Source organism: Pleurodeles waltl, chromosome 7, assembly GCF_031143425.1.
Source record: "Pleurodeles waltl isolate 20211129_DDA chromosome 7, aPleWal1.hap1.20221129, whole genome shotgun sequence".
Taxonomy (NCBI): Eukaryota; Metazoa; Chordata; class Amphibia; order Caudata; family Salamandridae; genus Pleurodeles; species Pleurodeles waltl.
The window spans coordinates 1249933353-1249955894 of NC_090446.1; the positions used below are offsets into that span (position 1 = coordinate 1249933353).

Below are 22542 nucleotides of genomic sequence, written 5' to 3' on the forward strand. Positions count from 1 at the left end.
ATATAAATCAGATAAGGGGTACAGGAGATATGGTTTTTAAAAGAATTAATGTTTTCTAGTGCATAGAAGCAACTAGCGCCCAAAAGGTTCAAAAGAAAAAAAAAAGGTCACACTGGCAGTGCAACCCACGAGGTAACACTGTTATACTCATTTTCTGAAGTGTTTCTTGATTCGGACAAGTGGTCCACAGCATCAGCCAAGGGTTCAGAGGTTCTGTTTGCCTCTTGGGGTCTGGGACTACAACTCTCACAATGCACCTCTTCAACTTATGGAGTTGCTCTAAACGTCTCAAAACTTCTGGATCTTCTTCCAGAGGTCCTTTTTAGGTCCTTGAAGTGTCCAAAACTTGATCCACGGTTCCAGAAGCTCTGAGTTGCTCCTTGGGAGTTGGGACTACAATTCCCAGAATGCACCTGGACAGAATCCTAAATACACCCCTCTTCCACCCTCTCCTAATCTAATCAAGAGGGCACCTAATTGCCTGAGGTTGCAGGAAGTCGAGAAGGTCCTGAGCTGCTCCAAATGTCCTTCCTTCCTTTGAAGACCAGTTTAGCTGCTCTCCCCGCATCCTGTTTCACCATCTGCTGAGGCAGATCTCTTCCCCAAGGCACATCCTTTGTGTTCAGCCCAAGCCACTTCACACCTCATCACGACAGCCTGTCCATGCTGCCAGAGGTTGGCCAATTAGTGAAGGGCACTACCGAGCTGAAGTTGGCAACTTTCAGGTAGAGTTTAGAAACTCTTTACCTGAACTAGTTATAATAAATCCAACAATTGCAGGTTGTGGGATTTATTATAACAATGAATTTGATACCAAACTCAAGGTATCTGGCACTTATGGGGACTATGTTAATTAAAATACCCATCTAAGTCTACCTATTTTAGCCTATAGAGGCCATTCACTACAGTGAGGGCAAAACGATATTGGCTATTTTACCCCACTAGGGCTTATAAAACAATTTTATAAAGTCTCTGCTTATAGCCAGATGGCACCCAACTCTAGGGACACATAGGGCACACCTTAGGGGTGACTTATATGCAGAAATAAGGTAGTTCAAGACTTTGGAAGTACTAGTAATTCCAAAGTCGAATTTGCATATAACGTTAGTATAAAAGCAGTCAGGAAGGCAGGCATGTCTTTAAAATTACACTGGCCACCTCAGAAGTGCACCTATGGGGTCACTACCTATGCTGGGGTCCCTAAACCTAGATGACATACCATATACTAGGGACTTAAAGGTAGGTTGACATAACCAATTATAATTAGCCTTATTTGCATAATGAATTTACACAGAGCACAGGGCCTGGGACTGGTTATCAGTACCCAGTGCACCATTCAAGTCAGGAAAACAACAGCAAAAAGTTAAAAATGGGTGCAAAAGGTTACAGGGCCTCTGCAATCAGCCCTGTTTTCTCACAGTTCATAACAGTCGCAGAAAAATCTTTAACAGGCCATATGGCATCGTAGGGGACGCCTGGAGTTTCTTTTCCAAAATCTAAATAATGTCGGGACCCTTGTGCTCCTAGTAAGTGAAATAAGGTAGAACCATGCGCCCCACTTAAAGGGATGGGTGCCGAGCCTCAAACGCTCCTCCTAGGCAATTTACGGGAATTTCTTTGGTGGGGGGCCTCCATTGAGGACTCTCCCCACAAGGCAAACAACAACTGAAGAACAAATCCCCCAAGGTGCGGTTCACGGGGGCACCCACACACTGCAGTGGCCAATGAGGAGACTTCGCTCGGTCTCCCATATGTACAAAGAAGCAGTTGCCGGTGAAAGCTTGGTGCAAATGTTGGGATCGGTGCAGCTTTTCTTGTGGTCAAGCCGCCCTCAGGTGACTTGAGCATCGAAGGGGGTCTCCGTGACCTTAGGGAATCTCTTTGGAGGGAGGGTCACTGGCCTACGCCTGCAGCGTGAACCCTCCTGCAGTACTTAGCTTTGTGAAGACCTGTGGTGGTGATGGCAATGGGTAACTCCACTAGGACCTCGGGAATCCCTGTAGGTAAAGGCGCTGGTGCGCCACGCAGCCGTTGATCATGTGGCGGCGCTTGTGGTCAAGTTCACTGAGCCTCGGTTGTCCTAGTAATACAGCAGGATTGTGCAGCGAGGGCTTTCCTCAGAGCTGGGACTCCGGGCACAAAATCCCCAAAAAAGAGCTGTGCTGGATTACAGTAAGCGCTCACCATGTACTCGTCTTGCCATCCAAGTTAAACATGACGCACTCATCATGTGCTGGGCACGAGGATTAACAGACAGCATAAATCAATTATCATTGCTGGTTGGGAGCAGATACGTATCAGGGAACAGCCTTGTCCAAGCGCTGGGCTCCTTGGGAAACACTGTAAGAGTCATAAGAGGGGCAGCCAGCCCAGCACAAGAATAACTTCTTGCAGGGTGACAGTCCCTCCAGCAGCCTTATAGGTGGACAGGACAGCACACAGCAAAGCAAGTGGTTCATAGCGGGATTCCTCCTGGCAGCCCAATAGTGCCTAGTGAGACCACAGTCAGGGAGCAGCATGGCAACAAGCAGAAAAGCAATTCAGTAAGTCCTTTAGGCCACCCAGATAGCAGCAGGTAGCAGGGAACATCAGAAGAGCAGTCCAGATGAGTCTGTTGTGCAGCACAGTAGTCCTTCTGACAGAGGTTCCCAGTTCTAAAAGTGCTCTCCAAACATGGAGTCAGAGCCCCTCTACTTATACTCAAAAATTTATTTGTTCAAGGCGTGACTTCAAATGAAACCTTTCAAGTGTAACACAACCCCTTTCAACCCAGCCCCGGCTCCAGACAACAGTAGGGGGTAAATAAGCCCTTTGTGGGAGGACAGGACACAACCTATTGTCATGTAAAGTGTGAACAACCTCTCCCTCTCCCAGCCCAGGAAGATGCAGATGCCTCTCCTGTCACACCCAGCCCCTCCTGCATTGTGGCTGTCTGGAAAGTAAGTAAGTGTAGCTGTCACTCTGCCCTAGAAGTGGACTGGAGTCAGGCTGCAAAATACCAGAGTTATAAGCACAGAGAAATGCCAACTTTCTAAAAGTGGCATTTCTAAAATAGTAATGTAAGATCTTACTGCACCAATAAGCAGGACTTTTTAATACAATTCCAAATATACCAAAAATTTGCATGGTACTCATTTCAGATCAGAAATTACCTCTTTAAAAATTATATATTTCCCAATGCTAACCTATGAGACAAGCAGTCCTCATTGTAGTGAAAAATGAAATAGGCTCTTTTCACTACTAGGACATGTAAAACATAACAGTACCTGTTCTATCTTACATACACAGCACCCTGCCTATAGGGCTACCTAGGGCCTACCTTAGCGGTGTAGGAAAAGGGAGGGTTAGGCCTTGGCAAGTAGTTTGAAATGCCAAGTCAATGTGGCAGCAAACTGTGCAATCAGGCACTGATGTGGCAGGCCTGACACAGGTCTGAAAGGCTACTTCTGTGGGTAGCACAATCTGTGCTGCAGGCTCACTAGTAGCATTTAATGTACAGGCCCTGGGTATATGGTATACCCCTTTATGACAGGTAAACGAAATATGCCAAACAGGGGTAAGCCAATCATACCAAGTTTTTTTGGGAGACAGCACATGCACTTTAGCACTAATTAGCTGTGATAAAGTGCCTGAAGTCCTAAAGCCAACAAAAAGAAGGGTGGAAAAACAGTGTTCGGGATAACCTTGCAGAAAGGGTCATTTCCAACATACTGCATTATGTAGTTTGAATTATAAAGTACTTTCACTTTTTCACAAAGCCAAAGCACTGGGCTAGACATGCAATACTGAGTTCTATTGTATGATTTTTTAGATCTGAGTCTCTAGTGTTGCACTCCCTCCCTAGACTGCTTACCTCACTACTGTGAGAGTCAAGTGCTGAAAAGTTGTACTTGGTGATCTGCTTTCAATATCCAGAGTAGGTTAGACCCTGAAGCATCAGTGGTAAACACCGCGTGCCACCTCAGCTGTGGCCTAGTAACCCCTGTATATCTTGGAACTACAATAAAGGACACCCACATTCATCCAATGGAGCATTTTAACACTGAATAACTGTTGTTAACTTTTACATTAGTCAGTGGTGCTCAGGAGCATGAAAAATCAAATGGACACAGTGGGACTTAAACCAATGAGGTTGAAAGCAGATTTCTAGAACTGTTGCATTAGTCCAAATAGCCACCATACCTATCACCATTCAGTCTAATTTTTTATATAATTCATCAGTTCAGTAGTATGGCAGCGGCATCTTAGCAGCTTTTTGCTTTTTCTCAATTAATTGAGAATCAGGAACCACGTGGTGCTGCACTCACATATAAAAGTATTAATACACAACTCTCCTTGAATGTTTCCTCTGCTTCGGACATCCAAAACCTCAAACACTGCCTGCACATCATCTAGACCTGGATGCCCAGTGCCTACCTGAAGCTCAACCCAACCAGGACAGAATTCATAATATTTGTCAAAAACACTAAAACAAGAAACACTACTAACCTGGCTCAATGACATGAAACTTGATGACTTAACAGCCCAGCTTTCACTAAATGCCATGGCACTTAGATTCACCCTGGAAAGCTCCCTCAAGGAACACATTGCCACAAATGGAAAGCCAGTCTATTACCAGCTCTCTACTACAGAACGTTTTCTTTCAAAAAGCAAATTCAGAACTGCTGTGCAAGTCCTCGTACTTTAACATCTGGATGGCGGTAAGGCCCTACACCATGACTTTCCAGGCTCCACATTGGCAACCTTTAAGGTCATCCTACATGCCACAGCAGGTCTCATCCAGGGCCTGAAGAAAAATGATTACATTATTCCCTTTCTTACGGAACTCCACTGACTTCCCTTGCCACCTCGCACCTTCTTCAAAACCAGTCGCATTACTTACAAAGTCATCACAACTATCACCCCTGCTTATCTTGCAGGTAAGCTCACCATCCCTGGTGGTTTTGACACAGCCAAGACACAATCAGACTGCAGGCTACGAAGTTTAAAAAAGAAAAAGCAAGGAAGTAAGCCTTTTCCATCTATGCACTAACGTGCTAAGACAACATCCTCATATTCATCAGGACCACCCCAACCCTGTTCGAATTTAGGAAAGACCTGAAGATGCATCTCTTTAGAGAACAATACATCACAATGCATTAACTATCTACAAACCACTTGATAACTTTATGCTTGTCCTTGACCCTGTGAAGCTCCCCGCTGCTATTAGGCTAGGTTTGTTCTCCACATCTATACATGCATTCATTTTTCATTAGAATTTTTTGGTACGCAATGATTGTGTTTGTGACATAGATTGTGACACAATGAGACAGTCTTTCAACCAATATTACATGTATGCCATTTGTTGTTTGTGAACGAGGTGGATGTTACTTGTTTTATGAGGATTTCCTTTTGTTTCTGTAAAAGTCGTTTTCAGCTTTGCCGCTTTTGGAGATGGGGTGATTGAATGCCTGGTGGGGAACTTTGTGTTCCTACAGTTGTTGCTTTCAGGTTTATTTTACTTGGGTGTTTGGTTGCCTGAAGGCAACAACACTGTGCATCTGCAGCTCCGTCTGCATTGTGGTTTTTCTCTCTATGGACTTAGAGTGACTGGTGCTGTGGCCATTGAGTCGTTGACATATTAAACCATTGGTTACACTCCAGAGACTCGTTTTTAAAAAAATGGCGGTCAGAAGGATAATGTGTGATGACTCAGCAAGCATCTGGAGAGGGGTTACAGACTTGACACTGCTTGGTATAGCTTCACACTGCTAGATTTGTGATAAGTAACACGGATGCCCTGCACTCTGACCTACTCTTGTTTCCTACAGTCCAGGCTTACCTCCGTTCCACTGGAAGCAGAACTTCCAAGTGATAGAAACAAGTCTAAAAATGTTGTTAAACTTAAAGGACTTGCAGTGGTGACAGTTCTATTAAATCATGTGCCCTTCAGGCCTGGACACTTTAGTTTTTGCTGCTGCTCTGTGAACAACAAAAGCGAGACAAACCATAGAGAGTGCCACTGGAATTATGCGGCAGGGGAGAACTAAATTATGTGGCAGAGAGGACCAAATTAAGCATGAAAGAAAATGCTAATTATGCAGCAAAATGTGGAACTTTTGTGATAGTATCACTTGATTATTTTGTCATTTTACACTTGGTACCACTGTCTGGGCAAAGACAGCAAAGGCATCGCCATCATCCACAAGTACACCATCAACTGCACCGTCTCCACTGACATGTCACCCTCCAAAATGGAATACCTGCCATTTAAGCTCCACCTAATAGCCAACCTCACCGGAAGCAACATTATCATCTACAGACCACTGGGACCGTGCACCAACTTCACTGACTCCAACCCAGACTTCATCTCACCACTCGCCCTTGATGCTAGCAATTTCATCCCACTTGGAGACCTGAACTTCCATCTGAAAGACCACACCGACCCTAACTCAAAAGCACTCATCAAAGAACTTGGAAGCCTGGGCCTCACCCAACAAGTAAAAAGACCTACCCGTATCGCTGGACACCTCATGGACCCTATGTTCACCACCTTAGACTCCCTGGCTGCCCTGAAACACAGCAATACAACATGATCTAGACCCTAGGCCAGTTGATACACAGAGGAACTAATGAAATGCCACTGCAAACAAATGGAGCACAAATGGAGAATGAGCCAGGACAATACAGACAGAAGCATGTGAGGTGCACCAAATGATCGGGACCACTAAACATGCCACTCAGTCAGACCGCATTGATGCCACCACCAACAGGAGTAAAGAAATCATCACCATTGTGAAGGATTTCACCTCATCAGAGGCCGCCTCCAACTTGATCACCCCTTGCAGGACCTCTGCAACAATCTCTCTAAATTCTTCTGCAACAAAATCATCACCATATACAGCAACATCAATTCACGACCGGGCCCACCAGATCTCCCCAAACACCCTGGATCCAATGCAAAAAAACAATGCTAACCACATGGCTAGATGTCACTCCAAAAGAAACTGCTGCTACCATGAAGTTCATCCACTTAGGACGATCTCCTTCCTACCATTCCCAACCAAGGTCTTTGAGCAAACCATCAACAGATGCCTTACCGAATACCTCAACCACCATCAACTCCTCAACATCACAAGTAAGTGAAACTATGGAGCATCCTCTATGCCACGATCAACAAAAACTTACCAGAAGGCTGCAGACCACTCATAACTCGGCAACCAGAATCATTCCCAGCCTCCCAAGCTTCATTCATATCACACCACACCTCAAGGTACTCCACTGGCTCCCTATACACAAACAAGCACAATTCAAACTCCTCACCCACACTTTCAAAGTACTACATAACAATGACCCAGCATACCTACACAATCTCATCTGCTTTCAAAAACATTCTAGGCACCTCCGCTCATTCAGACTCCTACTTGCACTCATTCACACATAAAAAAACAGATCTAGCTGTTGAACGTTCTACTGCATCGTTTCTTAAGCATGGATCGTCCCGCGCTGTTACAAGTCAACAGTGCACTCTTTGTTAAAAGATGAAGTTCTGATAGCACAAGGCAATCCGAGCAATGAGGACTTGTGTAGAAATGTATCAGACATGATAATATTGCCCACAATCTTCTGATAAGTTCTATTTTGTTTGTTAAACAGAGTCTTTATGTTTCCAATACGAGGAGTGTGTAAATCGTTCTGAAAGGAAATTATTTAATTCCTTACATTCAACAGCTCAGTGTGACCTGGTATGAACAATGGGAATTTATTCAATGGAGAGAAGTGTGTGCTTTGTACTTTCACAGTTCGCTCTGTCTGCTTTTGATTCTAGTACACATAGAGAAATGTCTAACACTTTGTGTACTTTGCCGTTTGACCTGAAACGCAAAGCACAGTTCTGTCATGATGAGAATGTTGAATTTAATCCTGCTTATACAAAACGTATAAGCGCTTTAGAAATATTAGTGACTGTAAAAAAGATAAAGTTCTCAAACAATGGTCATTTATTTAACGGTAACTCATAAAGAATAAAAAATGTGAGGTGGTGTTTTTGCCTCGTCTGTAGAGGCAAATCATCATTTTGCTGTTTGGCAGCTTTGAGGACAGGGCTCCAATCTAGAGCTTTACTGTACATCACAAGGTCAGTGTATGATAAGTACCAGACAGCCTGTGCATATCAAATGTGGGCATGGTTATGGATTATTTTGAAAAATATTGTTAGTGTATAGTTAAACCAATGCACATTCTTTCAAGGATAGTACCATTAAATGCGCTATAAGTTCCATTGGGGGGGGAGGACGGGAGCACCCTATTTTTGTGTGAAAATAAAAAAATAAGGCACTACTTTTTAAATGCTCACATTTTTAAAATGCTGCATGCTGATGTAAACAGCAGTGGACTGCCCTGTGAGCTGATGCTTAAAGCCAAACGGCCTGAGTGGTCGATGACTCAACTGGGATATCCAAAAGTCATATGTATGTTGTGTGACAACAAGAGCTCCCACCGGACAGCTAATGCTACATATAGACGAGACCTGAAAAACATACTAAAAAACTAAGACCAACAGTGTAGATCATGCTACATTTTTAGGAAAAAAATCACAAAATTGTAAAAATGTAACAACATAGTAACTACCTTTTTTCTTCCCTCTTGTGCAACAAGATTTAGTCAACAAATGGCAGTGTACGAAGAAAAGAAAAGTAGATTCACCTGAGTCATCAAGATCTTCATTCTGATTTTTCTCTTTCAAAATCTTCAAGGAATACTGATATTTTTCTTTCGCTGTTTCCCGCCCAAGCACGCTGAGGTCATAGGTGTCAATGATAACGAAACGAAATTTGGGGAAAGGACTGAAGTGGTAAGCATAGAAATCTTCACCATCATGGCGCAAACTGGGAACCGTTTCATCTTCTAATTGTTTAGTACAGAGTTTTGAGGTTTTTAAATAGTCTCGGCTGAAGTTGTAAAACTCATGGTTCCCCCAAACATGGTGGAAGGGGGCTTTGCTTTTTTCTATTTCTCCTAATACAGTCTGAAGCGACAGATGTGAAGTTAGTTGCTGTGCATTAAAACCATCTATGATGTCACCAAGCTGCAGGATAAAACTTGGAACAGGTTCCTTGTTCCATTCATCAATCGCGCTTCGAAGCAAATCCAGGCCATGTCTGTAATATCGCGTTCTTGTCTTCTGGTAGTTGCTGTTGTCGTCTTGGTCCATATATTGAACGTCTGCTATAATTCCAAAAGTGAAGCATGGCCGGAGATATCCCGCATGGTCACTCAGTTCGAGATCCATCGCCCTGCCAGCAGTCTCAGGACACCTAAACAAAAATTGTACAGAGACCAAATGAAACAGTAATCTCACAAATAGGACGGCAGAAATGCCTAGTTTAGGTATAGATTATCGATTTAACTGATACATTACATGTAGGCTCTGGCTCTGCTGCATTCTTCTGGCTTGCCATAGTGGCGTAGCAAGGGGGTCACGGGCCATAACAGAGGCAAGGAAAATAAACCCAACCTGCTAGTTTGGTAGGGAAAAACTGCAACAAGAAGGGTACAGTGTGGCCTCTCAGACTGCTGGGCCCTGGTGCCAATGCAACTGCTGCACTATCAGTAGCTACGCCCCTATCTCTAGCCAAAAGCGAGCTGTGAATCTATAGCCTCTGAGTCCCTACATCGCTCATGCACCTAGCATATCATTCTCCATGACCCTCCAGGTGCTGCAAAGGAGAGCCTGAGCAGCACTGCTAGTCATTCGTTTCTACTATCAAAATGCAAAAGCCCTATAGGCTCGTCCCTGCACCTCATCCTTTGTGATCTAGTGGCCATCACAATTATTCTCCTTTTCTTTTCTTCTCTCCGTGGCTCTTCCACTCTTGCATTTTCTGCCTTTTTCTTCTATCATTTGCCTTTTATTTTCTTCTGTCGCTCTTTCACTTTCTGCCTTTTTCTTCTGTCACCCCTTGTTTTTCCCTAGTGCTTTTTCGTTTCTGCCCTCTTCCTCTAACCCCCCGCGAAGCACCTTTCCCGCCCTCCCGCCTCCCAGCTGATTGCTCCCCCAGCCCCCCTCCCTTTCTTAATGGCGGCCGCAGCATGCCAAAGGCAAGCCCGTCTGCGCTTGGACGGTGCCCAGTGCCAGGAACCCTGGATCTCTGTTAAACCACCCCCTGGACAACCATCGTTACGACTCCGAGACCCTCCTCCCCCTCAAGACCGGACGTCTCAACACCTGCTGCACCATCTCCCCCAAAGACACCCACGGACCTTTCACCTGCAGGAACTGCAACTTCAGTGCCAACCTCAACAAACCAAAGATACTGTCCGCACACAAAGATACCAACAATTCTCCACAACTCCATCACCTGGCTTCTCCTGAACATCCGCTCCCTCCACAAACACACCCACAAACTCTGGGACCTGATCGACACCACCCGACTGGACATCGCCTTCCTCACCAAGACCTGGACCAACCCCACCTCAGGTCCAGACATCGGCATCGTTATTCTCGACAGTTACAGCATCCTAAGGAGGGAAGGTGGATTGTACACAAGTCCTCACTACATGTCAAGGCCGTCCACGAAGATCACTGCACCACCATGGAACACCTTCACTTTTTGGTCCACTCCAACAACAACTCCTCCATCCGCAGCACCCTGGTGTACAGGCCACCCAACCCTCGCCAACTTTCGTAGACGAAGTCGTAGACATCGCTACCCTCCAGGCCCTGGCGTCAGTCGACTACCTCGTCCTCAGCGACCTGAACTTCCACCTCGAGGACCAAACTGACCCAAACACAACCGCTCTACTCGCCAACCTGAGCCTCAGACAGCTGGTCACCGCACCCACACACATTGCAGGACACACACTGGACCCCATCTTAACCTCAAGCAACCGGATCACCAACAAGATCATCTCCACACCAGACTGGACCGACCACCGCTGCATACACTTCACAATCACTGCACCTCCAGGACCCCCACAGGAAATGGAACAGAATCACCAACAAGCAATTCACCTCATCACTCGCCAAATCCCTCCCTACCCCTCTGACGACGCCAACACAGTAGCGTGCAACCTCAACGCATGGATCACTGAATGAGCTGACACTCTAGCCCCTCTCCGGCTGACATCGGCCAAACACGTACCTAAGAAGGTCAGCTGGTTCACCACCGAACTCCAAGAATCAAAGCATACCTGCAGACGTTTAGAGAAAAAAATGGGGGAACAGCCAATACAACAAAGACCTCGCCTTATTCAGAGCCGCAACTGACGCCCACCAATGAAAAATCAAGAACACAAGGAAGGATATACTCCGGGAGAGCATCAACTTCTCTGCACATAACTCGAAGGAACTCTTCTCAGTCATCAACAAATTCACAGATCCCCCCATCACAGGACCTCTGCGAAAATATTGCCTACTTTTTCCACCACAAGATCCAGGACATCTACGACAGCTTTCTGTCACGTGGCACCGGAACCTGTGATCAAACCACCCCCCCAGAAGCCGCCCAGACCATCCACGATTGGTCTAAGCTCACCACAGAGAAAACAGTCAACATCATGAACAGCACCCACTCCGGAGCGTCCTCCGACCCCTGCCCGCATCATATATACATCAGAGCCAGTGCACCCATCGTCCTGAGCTTCGGAACACAATCAACTGCTCCATCAGCACTGGCACCTTCACTGAGGACTGGAACACGCCGAAATATGCCCCCTCTTGAAGAAACCTTCGACCGACCCAACAGAACTATTGAATTTCTGGCCCATCTCGCAGCTACCCTACCCCGCCAATGTACTAGAGAAAGCAATCAACACACAACTATGGAATTTCATTGAGGCCAACAACTCCCTGGACAGCTCCAAGTCCGGCTTCCGCAGCAATCACAGCACTCCTAGCAGCCACTGATGACGTCCGATTACTCCAAGACAGCGGCCACACCACAGCACTCATACTCCTCGACCTCTCAGCAGCTTCGAACGCGGTCTCCCACAGCACTCTGCGCACCAGACTCCACAACATAGGAATCCGCAGAAGAGCTATGGAAAGGATCCACTCCTTCCTCTTCAGGAGGACGCAGAGAGTCATATGAAGATGAAACACAACTCATAATTTCCCTCACCGAAGACCCGGACACGGCCAAAAGGAACTTTCACACAGGAATGGAAGCCATTGCCACCTGGATGAAAGAAAGCTGCCTCAAGCTCAACTCCGACAAGACAGAGCTCATCATCTTCAGAAACGCAACCTCAGCTTGGGATGACTCATGGTGGCCCACATCCCTAAGCGCCCCCCCGCACCAACCTAGCACGCCCGCAACTTAGGAATCATCCTCGACTCATCCCTATCCATGACCCGCCAGGTAAACTCTGTCACTTCCTACTGCTGGCACACACTCTGCAAACTCCAGAAGATCTTCAGATGGATCCCAGCAGACTGTTGCAGGTCAGTCACCCACACTTTAGTCACGAGCAAGCTCGACTATGGCAACGTCCTCTGCGCTGGCACCTCAACTAGGAACATCAAAAAACTTCAACTCATCCAGATTCATTCTGGACCTCCCTCACCGAGAACACATCTCCTAACACCTGAGGACCTTCCACTGGCTACCGGTTGAGAAGCAAATCACCTTCAAGCTTCTCACCCACACATACAAGGCCATACACAACGCAGGACCAACCTACCTGAAACACCGCATCTCCTTCCACACTCCTGACAAATCCCTCCGCTCTGCCCAGTTGGCCCTGGCCACCATCCCTCGCAACCGCAAAACTACCGCTGAAGGACAATCTTTTACCTACACTGGCCACCCCCCGCTCAGTTGCCCCCTGGGGGTTCAGAGAATGATGTGACAGTGCACAAGAGGGATCAGGGGAGACAAAAAGGAAGGACGTCGGGACCTGTCCACTGTATGAGGGCATTACTCTATACCAAGAAGCAGAGGGCATGGTGTACAAACAGAGAGGTAATGGGGCATAGGGTGTGAAAGAAGGTGAGAGATGCGGAAGAGAAAGAAAAGCACAGGGAGAGATGGAGGAGGCAGGAAGCAAACAGAGAGAGAAAGCGAGGGCAGAAAGAGATAGGGGAAATCGGGAAAAGAAAAAGAAACAGAACAAGGGATTAAAATAGACTGGAGGCAGATAGTGAGATACAAAAAGAAAGCGAGAAATAAAGAGAGTATTCACTTGAGTTTTCGCCAGCTAGATTCCTGTTTTATTTTCTGCAGCAAAGGCCCCTGCTTGCACAACTCTACTCAAGCTATATTTAAATAAACATTTTAAAAATATTGTGAAAATTATTTTGTGGCATTGAACAGCTCCATCTGCACATTCATAGTAATGCCCCAATGATTTGTATTTTCAGAACGGACAGGTAAGTTGCAACACATAGCAGTAACTGCACTAAACATTACACAACTATGGAATGCGTCTTTTTTTGCATTAGTTTGGCTACTGTTTTTTCCGAATGGATGGAACATATATTCACATTTAAATTGACATTTATTCCAATTCATTTTCCAATAAATCGATTTCAACATACTGGGGGTCATTATGACCCCGACTGTTGGCCGTAATATGGAGGAAAGTACTGCCAACAGGCTGGCGGTACTTTCCTCCGTATTATGACACTGGCGGTTTGAATTAAGCCAAACCGCCAATGTACCACACCAACCGCCACAGCGGTAACGGCCGTCGGGCTGGAGACATCAATCTCCAGCCCGGTGGCCGTCACCTGCCTGCCTGCGGGATTATGACCCCACTTCCTGACGCGGTTTTCGTGGCTTCTTTACCGCCACGAAAACCACGGCAGTATGCATCATCAGTGACAGGGAATCCATTCCCTGTCACTCATAGGGGTCTCCTCCACCATCCTCTCCTCCACCGGTTCCTCCCGCTTCCTCTCCAGAACCCCCTTCAAACATGCTGCTCCCTTCACACACAGCCATTCTCACATTCATCCATGCATACATCCATTCACACACACTTACATACATACACGCAGACACGCATTCACACTACTCAACATACTCACACCCCTAAACATGCACACACATACAACACGCAACCCGCATACACGCACAGACATACACACACACTCCCACAAAATCCCCCACCCCCTCCCCTGTCAGAGCACCCACTTAACTGTGTCCAGGGGGTCCTCCGGCAGGAGATGGGACGGGCCAGGCCGTATTATTTGTCATAATGCGGCTGGCGGCGGTCTACCGGCATGGCGCAGCTGCTGGTAGCAGCGCCACCTTATCGCAATCCGCTGGCATGGCCACAGCTGGATTTCAGCCATCCTTCTGGCAGAAATCCAGCTGTGGTCATAATTTGGAGGACGGCTGGTAGCCGCAGCAACGGTCATAATGCATTCAATAACATCAATAATCAATGTAGTCAGTAATTGTCATGCACCATGACCTTTCAGTCATGAATAACCACACCGTTTAGTAAAAGTTAGAATATTTATTTCCCTATATTAACAATGCTAAGGTCATGTAGATTAATCTCAAAATCAAATGAAACACATACAAAAACAATACTGGCTGTCCAAAGTGGCGGAAGGAACGTAATCTAATCAAAGCTTGAACTACAACACATTCTAAGGTTATGGTGCAAATCAATAACAAAGTCAACTGCATCAATGTGATTTAATACATGATGATTAGCAGAGAAATCCATCAAGCATTAGTCCCTGTTATCATATTTTTTTAGTGAGGATCCTTAACTAACACCAGATTAGCATCAGCATGTTGGGCTTCATGCAAAACAATTTAGTAACACAAATTTGGAAAAATATCTAACTATGGATCTATCAAAACAGTGCAGTTGGTACCTAGAAAGAAAAAGCAAATGCATATCAATCAACAGTCTGGATCATAATACCTATCCTCAGGGTGGATCAGCAAAACAGAGTCGGTCTTCGTCCTGAGGACATCAGTTGATCACAGCAAGGCATCAGGATTCAGCATCAAAGTTCAGAAAATGCAAAGTCTCTAACTATTAAAGTTAAGCACGTCTCTTGTCAAGTCACAAAATGGGCAAAATGTAAGGGCAGAATGTCTGGCTAAAAATGCATGCTTTCTTCTCAGTATAATCCCGTTAATTCAAAGCTGCTAAAACGAACCCCCAAATCCCTATTGGTCAGTTAATCGTATGTTCACACTTTGTCCAATAAAACTAAAATTCCAAATCCATGAATTCTAATATTACTCCGTTAACATGTCGTTGATTGGTTTGTCTTGCAATGTCCTCGTCATCTGGCTTGTCAGGTAACAATATTGTTGCAGCTTCCAGTCTAGTCAGTACCTTCATTGTTCTTCTCTTGGGAAAGTCAGTCTCACACACATTACATAGAAATTGTTGCTTTAGCAGGAACATCATCTTCACGCAGTCGGTTCTCAAAGCTTCCGTTATGAGCACATTTAAACAATATAATAGAAATCACAGTTTAACTCTCTTAGGATAGCCATTTAATTAAAAGTTAAGAAATACAGTTTTTACATGAGGCCTGGCAATAGGACAAGACACTCGCTAAGTTAGGGCCTATAATTAGTAAAGCTAAAGCCTACTGCATAACCATCAATATGACATATTGCTACATTAATCTAACGTATTTTTGACATTTCATAATATTAAATCATTGATTAGAACATTTTGTTAACATTAGTAGCCATTCTCGGTAATCACATTTTCAAATGTGTGCATTTTTTTTCTACGTTATTATATTTTCTACACAAACGTATTATTCAGAATACATAAACACTCATTAATACTTGTTATTCAAACACCTGCGCTAGCAATCCCTCTTCTAATGACTAAATGTGTCATCTCACTAAGTACCACCCAAGGGTTTCCCCTTTGAATTTTCCCTATACTGTTTTTCCCTTTTCTTTTCTTCTCTCCTCTTATTATTCTTTGACATTTTCAATTTAATTATTTTGCATAATTTACACAATCCCCATATTCCAATTAGACAAACCACAACAATTAATAACAATATTTTCAATAGAATCCCATTCCAAATGTTGCTGAGCCAATTTCCCACTGAAGCAAACCCCTTGCCAACCTTTCCCCAAACACCTTGTTCTTTCAATTCTTTCAAATCAGCACTTACATTAGTAAGGTTAGTAAGTAAGTCTCTTATCTCTTTACTGTTATCAGGTATATAAGAACAACAATTCCTAGAATTAATCATTCTACAGACTCCACCATCCTTTGCTAAAGAATGTCTAAAGCAAGACGATTTTGAAGAGTCATAGCTCTATCAGCAGGTAACTCAGTATCTATCAGGAGTATGGCTCCTGAAAAATTTGTCAGCATGTTATCCACTATAGTAGACAACTTTCAAATCTTTATTGAATTCAGAATGACTCCCACTGAAGGAATCACTGCTCCAAATATATCTCCCACTATAGCAGAAGAGGACCCCCTCCTCTGTCTCTTTTTATGTAATTCAGTCACTTTCGAAAACTTCTTCAAATCCTCCATTTGATCAATCTTTGGGAAAACTATCCCCAAATAACATGTCCCACACCATCCTCTTGGAAGACGGTAATAAGCATTAAGACCAAAGATGTAATAAATTACTGGAATAGCAGGGTCCTGTCCATTCAACATAAACATCCATTTACTCTGAAACAAAAACACATGCCTACATTCACTTGTTCCCACAAATAAAGTGTCAGTGCACGATTTAGGCCTATATATATAAAGTTTCCTTATGTGTTGTGCATCTAAAGCTAACTTCCCTTGCGTTTTAATTGCACTATAAGCATAATCATTACTGTAAGTCCTTTTCTCTAAGCCTTTTTCTAAATGTCTCCTTTAATGCCTTTCTCCTGTCATCTGTGTGATCTAAGAAGCTTTTCTCTAAAGGTGTAAGCAAGCATGTCAAATTATTTCTATGCGCATAAACTGTGCCAAATGTCAATGTAGGTTCAAGGAAACCTCTATTACTATGTCATTATCCTTAGCTACTCTACTCCAATACCTAATTATAGGAACAAACGAAAACACAACATCATAATTCGAGTAAAAATACTGAATGTAGTCCTGGTTATAAAATCTTGTTAGTAACAGACTACAACTTATTCCCTTAAGTTAAAGGCAACCTATGGTAGGTGACTCCTTCCAGACTGATGAAGGAATCTGAGTACACACATAACAATTCTTTGCATTCATTGTCTCAACATACTCAACAAGCGACTGAAAACATTAGAAGAAAGTTCTCCTTGCGCATTAGTATCCTCATGCAAATAATTCTCATCCAACCTAACCGTCATCGCTGATTCTACCACATCACCATCGTCACAATGCTGCCAACTTCACCACTACTACAGCCATCACCACTACATCATCACACGCCACTGTGACATTCTTGTGTATCTGCATTTGTAAGAGCATTATCTGTTTAACCATGCTGTGGGTGGGAGGTGAGAGGTGTGTGTGTGTAAGAGAAAGGGTGATGTGAGCATGTGTGTATGAGATATTGCTGAGCTATATATGATAAAAAATTGCCCGATGTGTGTGTAATATTGTTTTAAATACAGCAACTCAAGCTTGCACTGTCCCTGCTGACTTAATAATGTTCTCTATAAATTACTCTTCTACTCCTGACTTTAGGCGCTCACAATAAGGAAACACAAAACATAAAACACACATAAAATGAAATAAAAAATAACTCTGAGACATCAGGGGGGAATGCTCTCTCTTTGCAACCGGTGCCTTAACCCACCAGTTATCTCACTGGAAGGGGAGCCTGTGTCGCACCACGCTGCAAAATAATACCCACTGCAGTACTGAGCTATCTCACTAGGATTAGAACGGGTTACCTGGAAGTGTCATGAGGTTTCTGTAGCATGTGCTGAACTCACAAATCAATTCCTTGTTTTTTTTAAGCTCCTTTCCTTAAACACTCGGAAATGTGTAGGCCTTCAATGATGCTGTTTACTTTTCAGGTCCCAGAATAACCGAATGGCAGGCTCATCGTCTTGAAGGTAACACACAGCAGGTTATGTACACAAAACCAATTGGCACCCGTCCCTCTTCTGTCTCAGCTCATCGCCTGCACTGTACCTGATTACTCGGCCTTCGAAACGGCAACTCTTCCTCCGGGAATGCTCAGCGTGTAGGGTTTTAACTGCTCCGGGTTAGAGAGTAGCAGATTCCTGCAAACCCCGCCTCCTATAGCCGATCACTTCTCATACACGTCTTTATTTTTTCGGCCGAAGTTGCGCTACAGTTTCAGCATCTCCTACTTCCTGCTACCGGTCTCGTCATTGTTGTGTGATGACTCATTGCAGAGTTTCTGTTTTTCCCTCGGGTTTTTAGTTTTACTGTTAAATGGTTTAACCACTATTGCTGGCATATTTTTTAACGTCAAAAACATCTTACTTTGATTTTTTAAAAGAGGGTGACGATTTCTATTATAGGAAAAAAATGTATTTTTTTCCCACTATTTTCATTCTAAAGTACCTAGCGCGTCAATTCTAATCAATAGACAAATAACCCTCATCCTGATGCATAACTTCTCGTTCGTCTGTTCTAGATAATTTCTCCAAAAATACAGGAAACATGGTTGTGGCTCAGCGAAATAAAACATTTGTATGCCGTGGCAACGTATGTAAGACTTATTAGTGCAGGAAGTAAAAGCAATAGTCGGGAACCACAAATTAAGGCCGTGACTGTTTCAGCAGAAAGGAGGTGAGCTCCCGAGGAGTCGTCTAGTATTTGCTAAAAAAGAAACTACCACCACAAATGGTAATATGATATTCACTAACAACTTCCACACAGTCCCCTCTGGTTAGGGCTCTAGTGTTTCTTTTGCTGTTCCCTGAGTCCAATGCCTTCGTAGTTCAACTGGTAACGGTTATTCCCCATTCCCTAAAAGCGACATTCAGGAGAAGCCCCACTAGTCCGAGTCTCAGGAGTCCCAAACCAACTCTGTATAAAAGTCAAAAGTTTCCAGAGTCAAAACTGTATTTGGCAAGTAAGTTTCCCTGGGGCCTACTGTCCTAAATTAGTCTTACTGCATCTGCATGATCAGAGCAACAGGAGTCCCTAAGCGCGCCCCCTCTGCAGACACTGGCATTGTAATGGCTGTCTCCAGTAAGTCTTTGCAAGTAGCCCAAGCAAGCTGCGCTCTGCCTACCTCCACACAAAGGGATGCATACCCCCTGTACTGTCCAGTTTGGAGCCAGGCAGGGAGGGCAGGATGCCTGGGGACTTCAAGGGGAAAACTCGCGAAACTTCTCCCCTACTTCAAAGGCACAACTGGGCATAAATAATGGACCTGATTCACTTCTGGCCCTGTGGATACTCTGCCAGGAAGGACTGCCACTCTGCTGGACTGCTGCTCTAAAGGAGCTGCTGCCCTGCTGTGCTGACCTGCTGCCTGACCTCTTACCTGGGGAAGAAGAACTGGATCTGCAACTTCATCTTGAACCCAGGACCCCAGAGTGACTCAAAAGACTAGCCTGCTAGCCTCCTGTTCTGAGCCTCAGGGACATAAATGATTCCCCAGTCAGCTCCTGACTCCTATGTGGTGCTTCTCATGTCCTGCAACCTTGGTATGGCTGACAAGCACTTAAATTGGGCTTTTGGCTTCTTCGAGCTTACAAACAGGCCTGTTTGCACCAAGACTGGGCCACTCGCACTGAAAATGAGTGAAAGGAGCCACTTAATCTTCTCTTTGTACCAACAGCCCACGTGGGACCTCCGATGCAAAGCTCCAGCCTGCACGTCCATGACCCTCAGCCTGCTCTTTGCACCATGCCAACAACCACCTGTGGTGTTCCCTTGCTTCCTGCGATCATCTCCAACATGAACAGGACTCTTGGCTCAAAACCTGAGATGGTAAACCTTCAGCCGGACTAATTTGGGACTGTATCCGACCCCTTCTCCATTGTGGTTGGCCTGAAATTTAGACTTTGACCTGGTCCAGTGCCACCAGATAGCTGCGGTTGGCGCTTTCTGCTTTTAGGTGCTATTTTAAACTTTATTATTTAAACATTCATACCTTCAGTTCTACTGATTAGATGTTTGTTGTTTGGGTCTCGTTTTATTTATTAAATTAGGGTCTATTTCTCTAACCTTGTGTGGAACCTTTTTATGTGGTGTTTTCACTTTTCTACTGTGTTGCACAAATACTTTACACATTGCCTCTAAGTTTTGCATGGCTGTTCTGTGCCAAGTTACCAGGAGGGAGCACAGGTTAATTTGGAGTTTGCTTGTGCTTTACCTTCAAAAGGATTGTGGTTACTTCTTGACCAGGGCTCACACCCCAATCAACCCGTAACCCAATTTCTTACACTGGTGTTCAGTGCAGAGGGCTGTGTTTGTGCAGAGCGACACGGTAATTTGGTGTACATTACCATCCCATATCTAAGACCAATTATAGTTTAAATTCACCCAGATTTTTCAAAATTCTCTCTCTGTCTGTTGTGCCTGAATCCACCTCTACAAGCATGGAGTTTTAACTGGCAAACATGGAGTCGTACACAGGGGTCCAGCTCAAGAAGTTCTGTAAAGAGAGGGGACTTCCAGCCAGCCAAGAATACTACTACGAAAGTGGGACTGCAAAAGGCGCTAAGGGCCTGGGCAGACGTTTATCAGTAACTTGCTAGAACAAATGAAGGAGATGATGCGATGGACAGGCAAGGAGAGTATTTGGATCTCTGTCCTTACGGCCAGCAGCCTGCTGAAAGGGATGACAACCCCTGATTTGGAGATCCATGCCAGTGCAGGGAGCAGTGTATCTTTCAGCGACTTGCCCCCAGAAGAACTGGCAGAGAAGAGGGAGGTGAGAGAGTTCAAGCTGGAGATGGTTAGACTCAGGATGGAAGAAAAAAACCTGGCCATGGATGCAGAACAAATGAAGGCTATGGCTGATAGGGCCTTGGAGGAGAAAAAGTTATTACTGGCTCATGAACTGAGTTTGAAAGAGCTGGACCTCAATGCCAAGCAGGCAGAGTTCAGTATGGCGGTGGCAGCATACCTGCAATGTCTGAAGGAGACAAAAAGGACAAAGGATTCAGTGCCCAGTTATATGGTGGGAGATGACATTCACACATGGTTTTCTGTCTATGAGTTAGCCCTGAGGGTTCACAAGATCTGAGAAGACCACTTGGTGGCGTGGGTGACACACTTCTTACCTTGGAGGTTGAGAACCAAATCAGATACACCCCCATGAAATCCATCTTGGTCGCTAAGTCTGGACTTCCCAGTGAAAAATACTACCAGAGGTTCAGGGACGTTGAAACGAATACCAACCAGCCTTGGGTGGATTTTGTAGACTACTTTAGCAAGGCACTGAATGGGTGGGTGCAAGGCTACAAAGGTAATGACTACAGTGTGTTGTACAATCTAATCTTGAGAGAACACTTGCTTAGTATTTGCTTATCTGCACAAGACTCTGCCAAGTGTAGTCCGGAATCCCACCAGAAGAAGGGGGGAGAACATTTTTAAAATAAGGAGTTATCACAAGGCCCCCAAAATAATTCCCATGGAAGCAGATGCAACTAGTCCCTGTTTGAGCTTAAAAACAAGGGTTTTTTTGATTAGCAGATAGGGAGGTATGTACCCCAGTACACAGAGTGCTACATGTATGGGCACTCTGAGGGTAACTCCAAATGTCCCAAGAAGGCACAGCCACCCGACTGGTGGACAAACACATGGGTTGGCAACTGTGGCGCTCAGTGAGGAGGTAGTCCCAGTTAGCTTTAGGGAGCAGACAGAGGTGACCTGAGTTTCCCTGGGGGATAAGGAGATGGTGCCAAAAGCCCATATTCCTGTCAATATTTGTAAGTACAGGCAGTGGTTTACCATCAATAGGCAACAGGTGGAGGCTCTGAGTGACACAGGAGCCAGAATGACTACTGTGAGGTGTCACTTGGTATCCTCAGAGCAGGTCCTCCCTGATACATTCAACCAAGTCATAGTCGCTGGCAATCATGAGAGTCATCTATTGGTGGCTCTGTTTCCCTTTGAGTGGGGGCTGTCTCAGGTTCCCTAAAAGTAGCCGGGAGCTCTGCCATGCCTCTAGATTGTCTGTTGGGCAATGACCTGGAGCACACTATCGGGAGGGAGGTAGAGCTCAGGTCATGCTTGGAGATGTTGGTATTGCCTGAAAGAGTATTTATGGCTACACAGTCCATGTCTTCCTGGGAAGGGAGTCAAGGGAGCCTGGAGACTGGAATGATGGACTAGACAGCTGCTAAGAAGGAGAGGGGCAAGGGATGCAGGAAACCAGCCCCTGAAGTTCCCATGGTTGAGGCTGATGGGGCATCTGAGGAGGATGCTCCTGAGCCAACCGGTTAGGACATTGCTGCCCTGGGTGACCTGCCTGAACTTGCTGGTTGGCAAGTTGAGGGTGGGTCCACCAGGAAGGAATTTTGCAAAGTGCATAAAGAGTGCCTCACTCTAGAGAACTTGAGGCAGCAAGCTGAGGCCGAGGTAGCAGGTGACACCGCCGGAGATCACCTGATCTATTAAGAAAATGACCCTCAATATAGCGTGCCTAAGATTCCTGGATCTGAGGCAGCTCGTGTGATGGTTGTCCTC

General features: G+C 45.1%; 1 protein-coding gene across 2 annotated transcripts in view; it reads right to left on the reverse strand.

Moving 5' to 3' along the window:
• Nucleotides 1-18229, reverse strand: part of LOC138246128 (manganese-dependent ADP-ribose/CDP-alcohol diphosphatase-like) — a 54983-nt gene extending 36754 nt beyond the window's left edge. The window contains exons 1-2 of one of the 2 annotated variants that reach the window (XM_069200395.1): nucleotides 18058-18229; nucleotides 8686-9296 (exon numbers count right to left, since the gene is read on the reverse strand). In XM_069200395.1, the coding sequence (XP_069056496.1) occupies nucleotides 8686-9271 (586 nt within the window). In that variant the 5' untranslated portion in view covers nucleotides 9272-9296; nucleotides 18058-18229. Of the gene's footprint in view, nucleotides 1-8685; nucleotides 9297-17813; nucleotides 18030-18057 lie in introns of those variants that run through there. The other variant, XM_069200393.1, reaches the window with a different exon arrangement.
• Between the last annotated feature and the right edge of the window lie 4313 nt (nucleotides 18230-22542).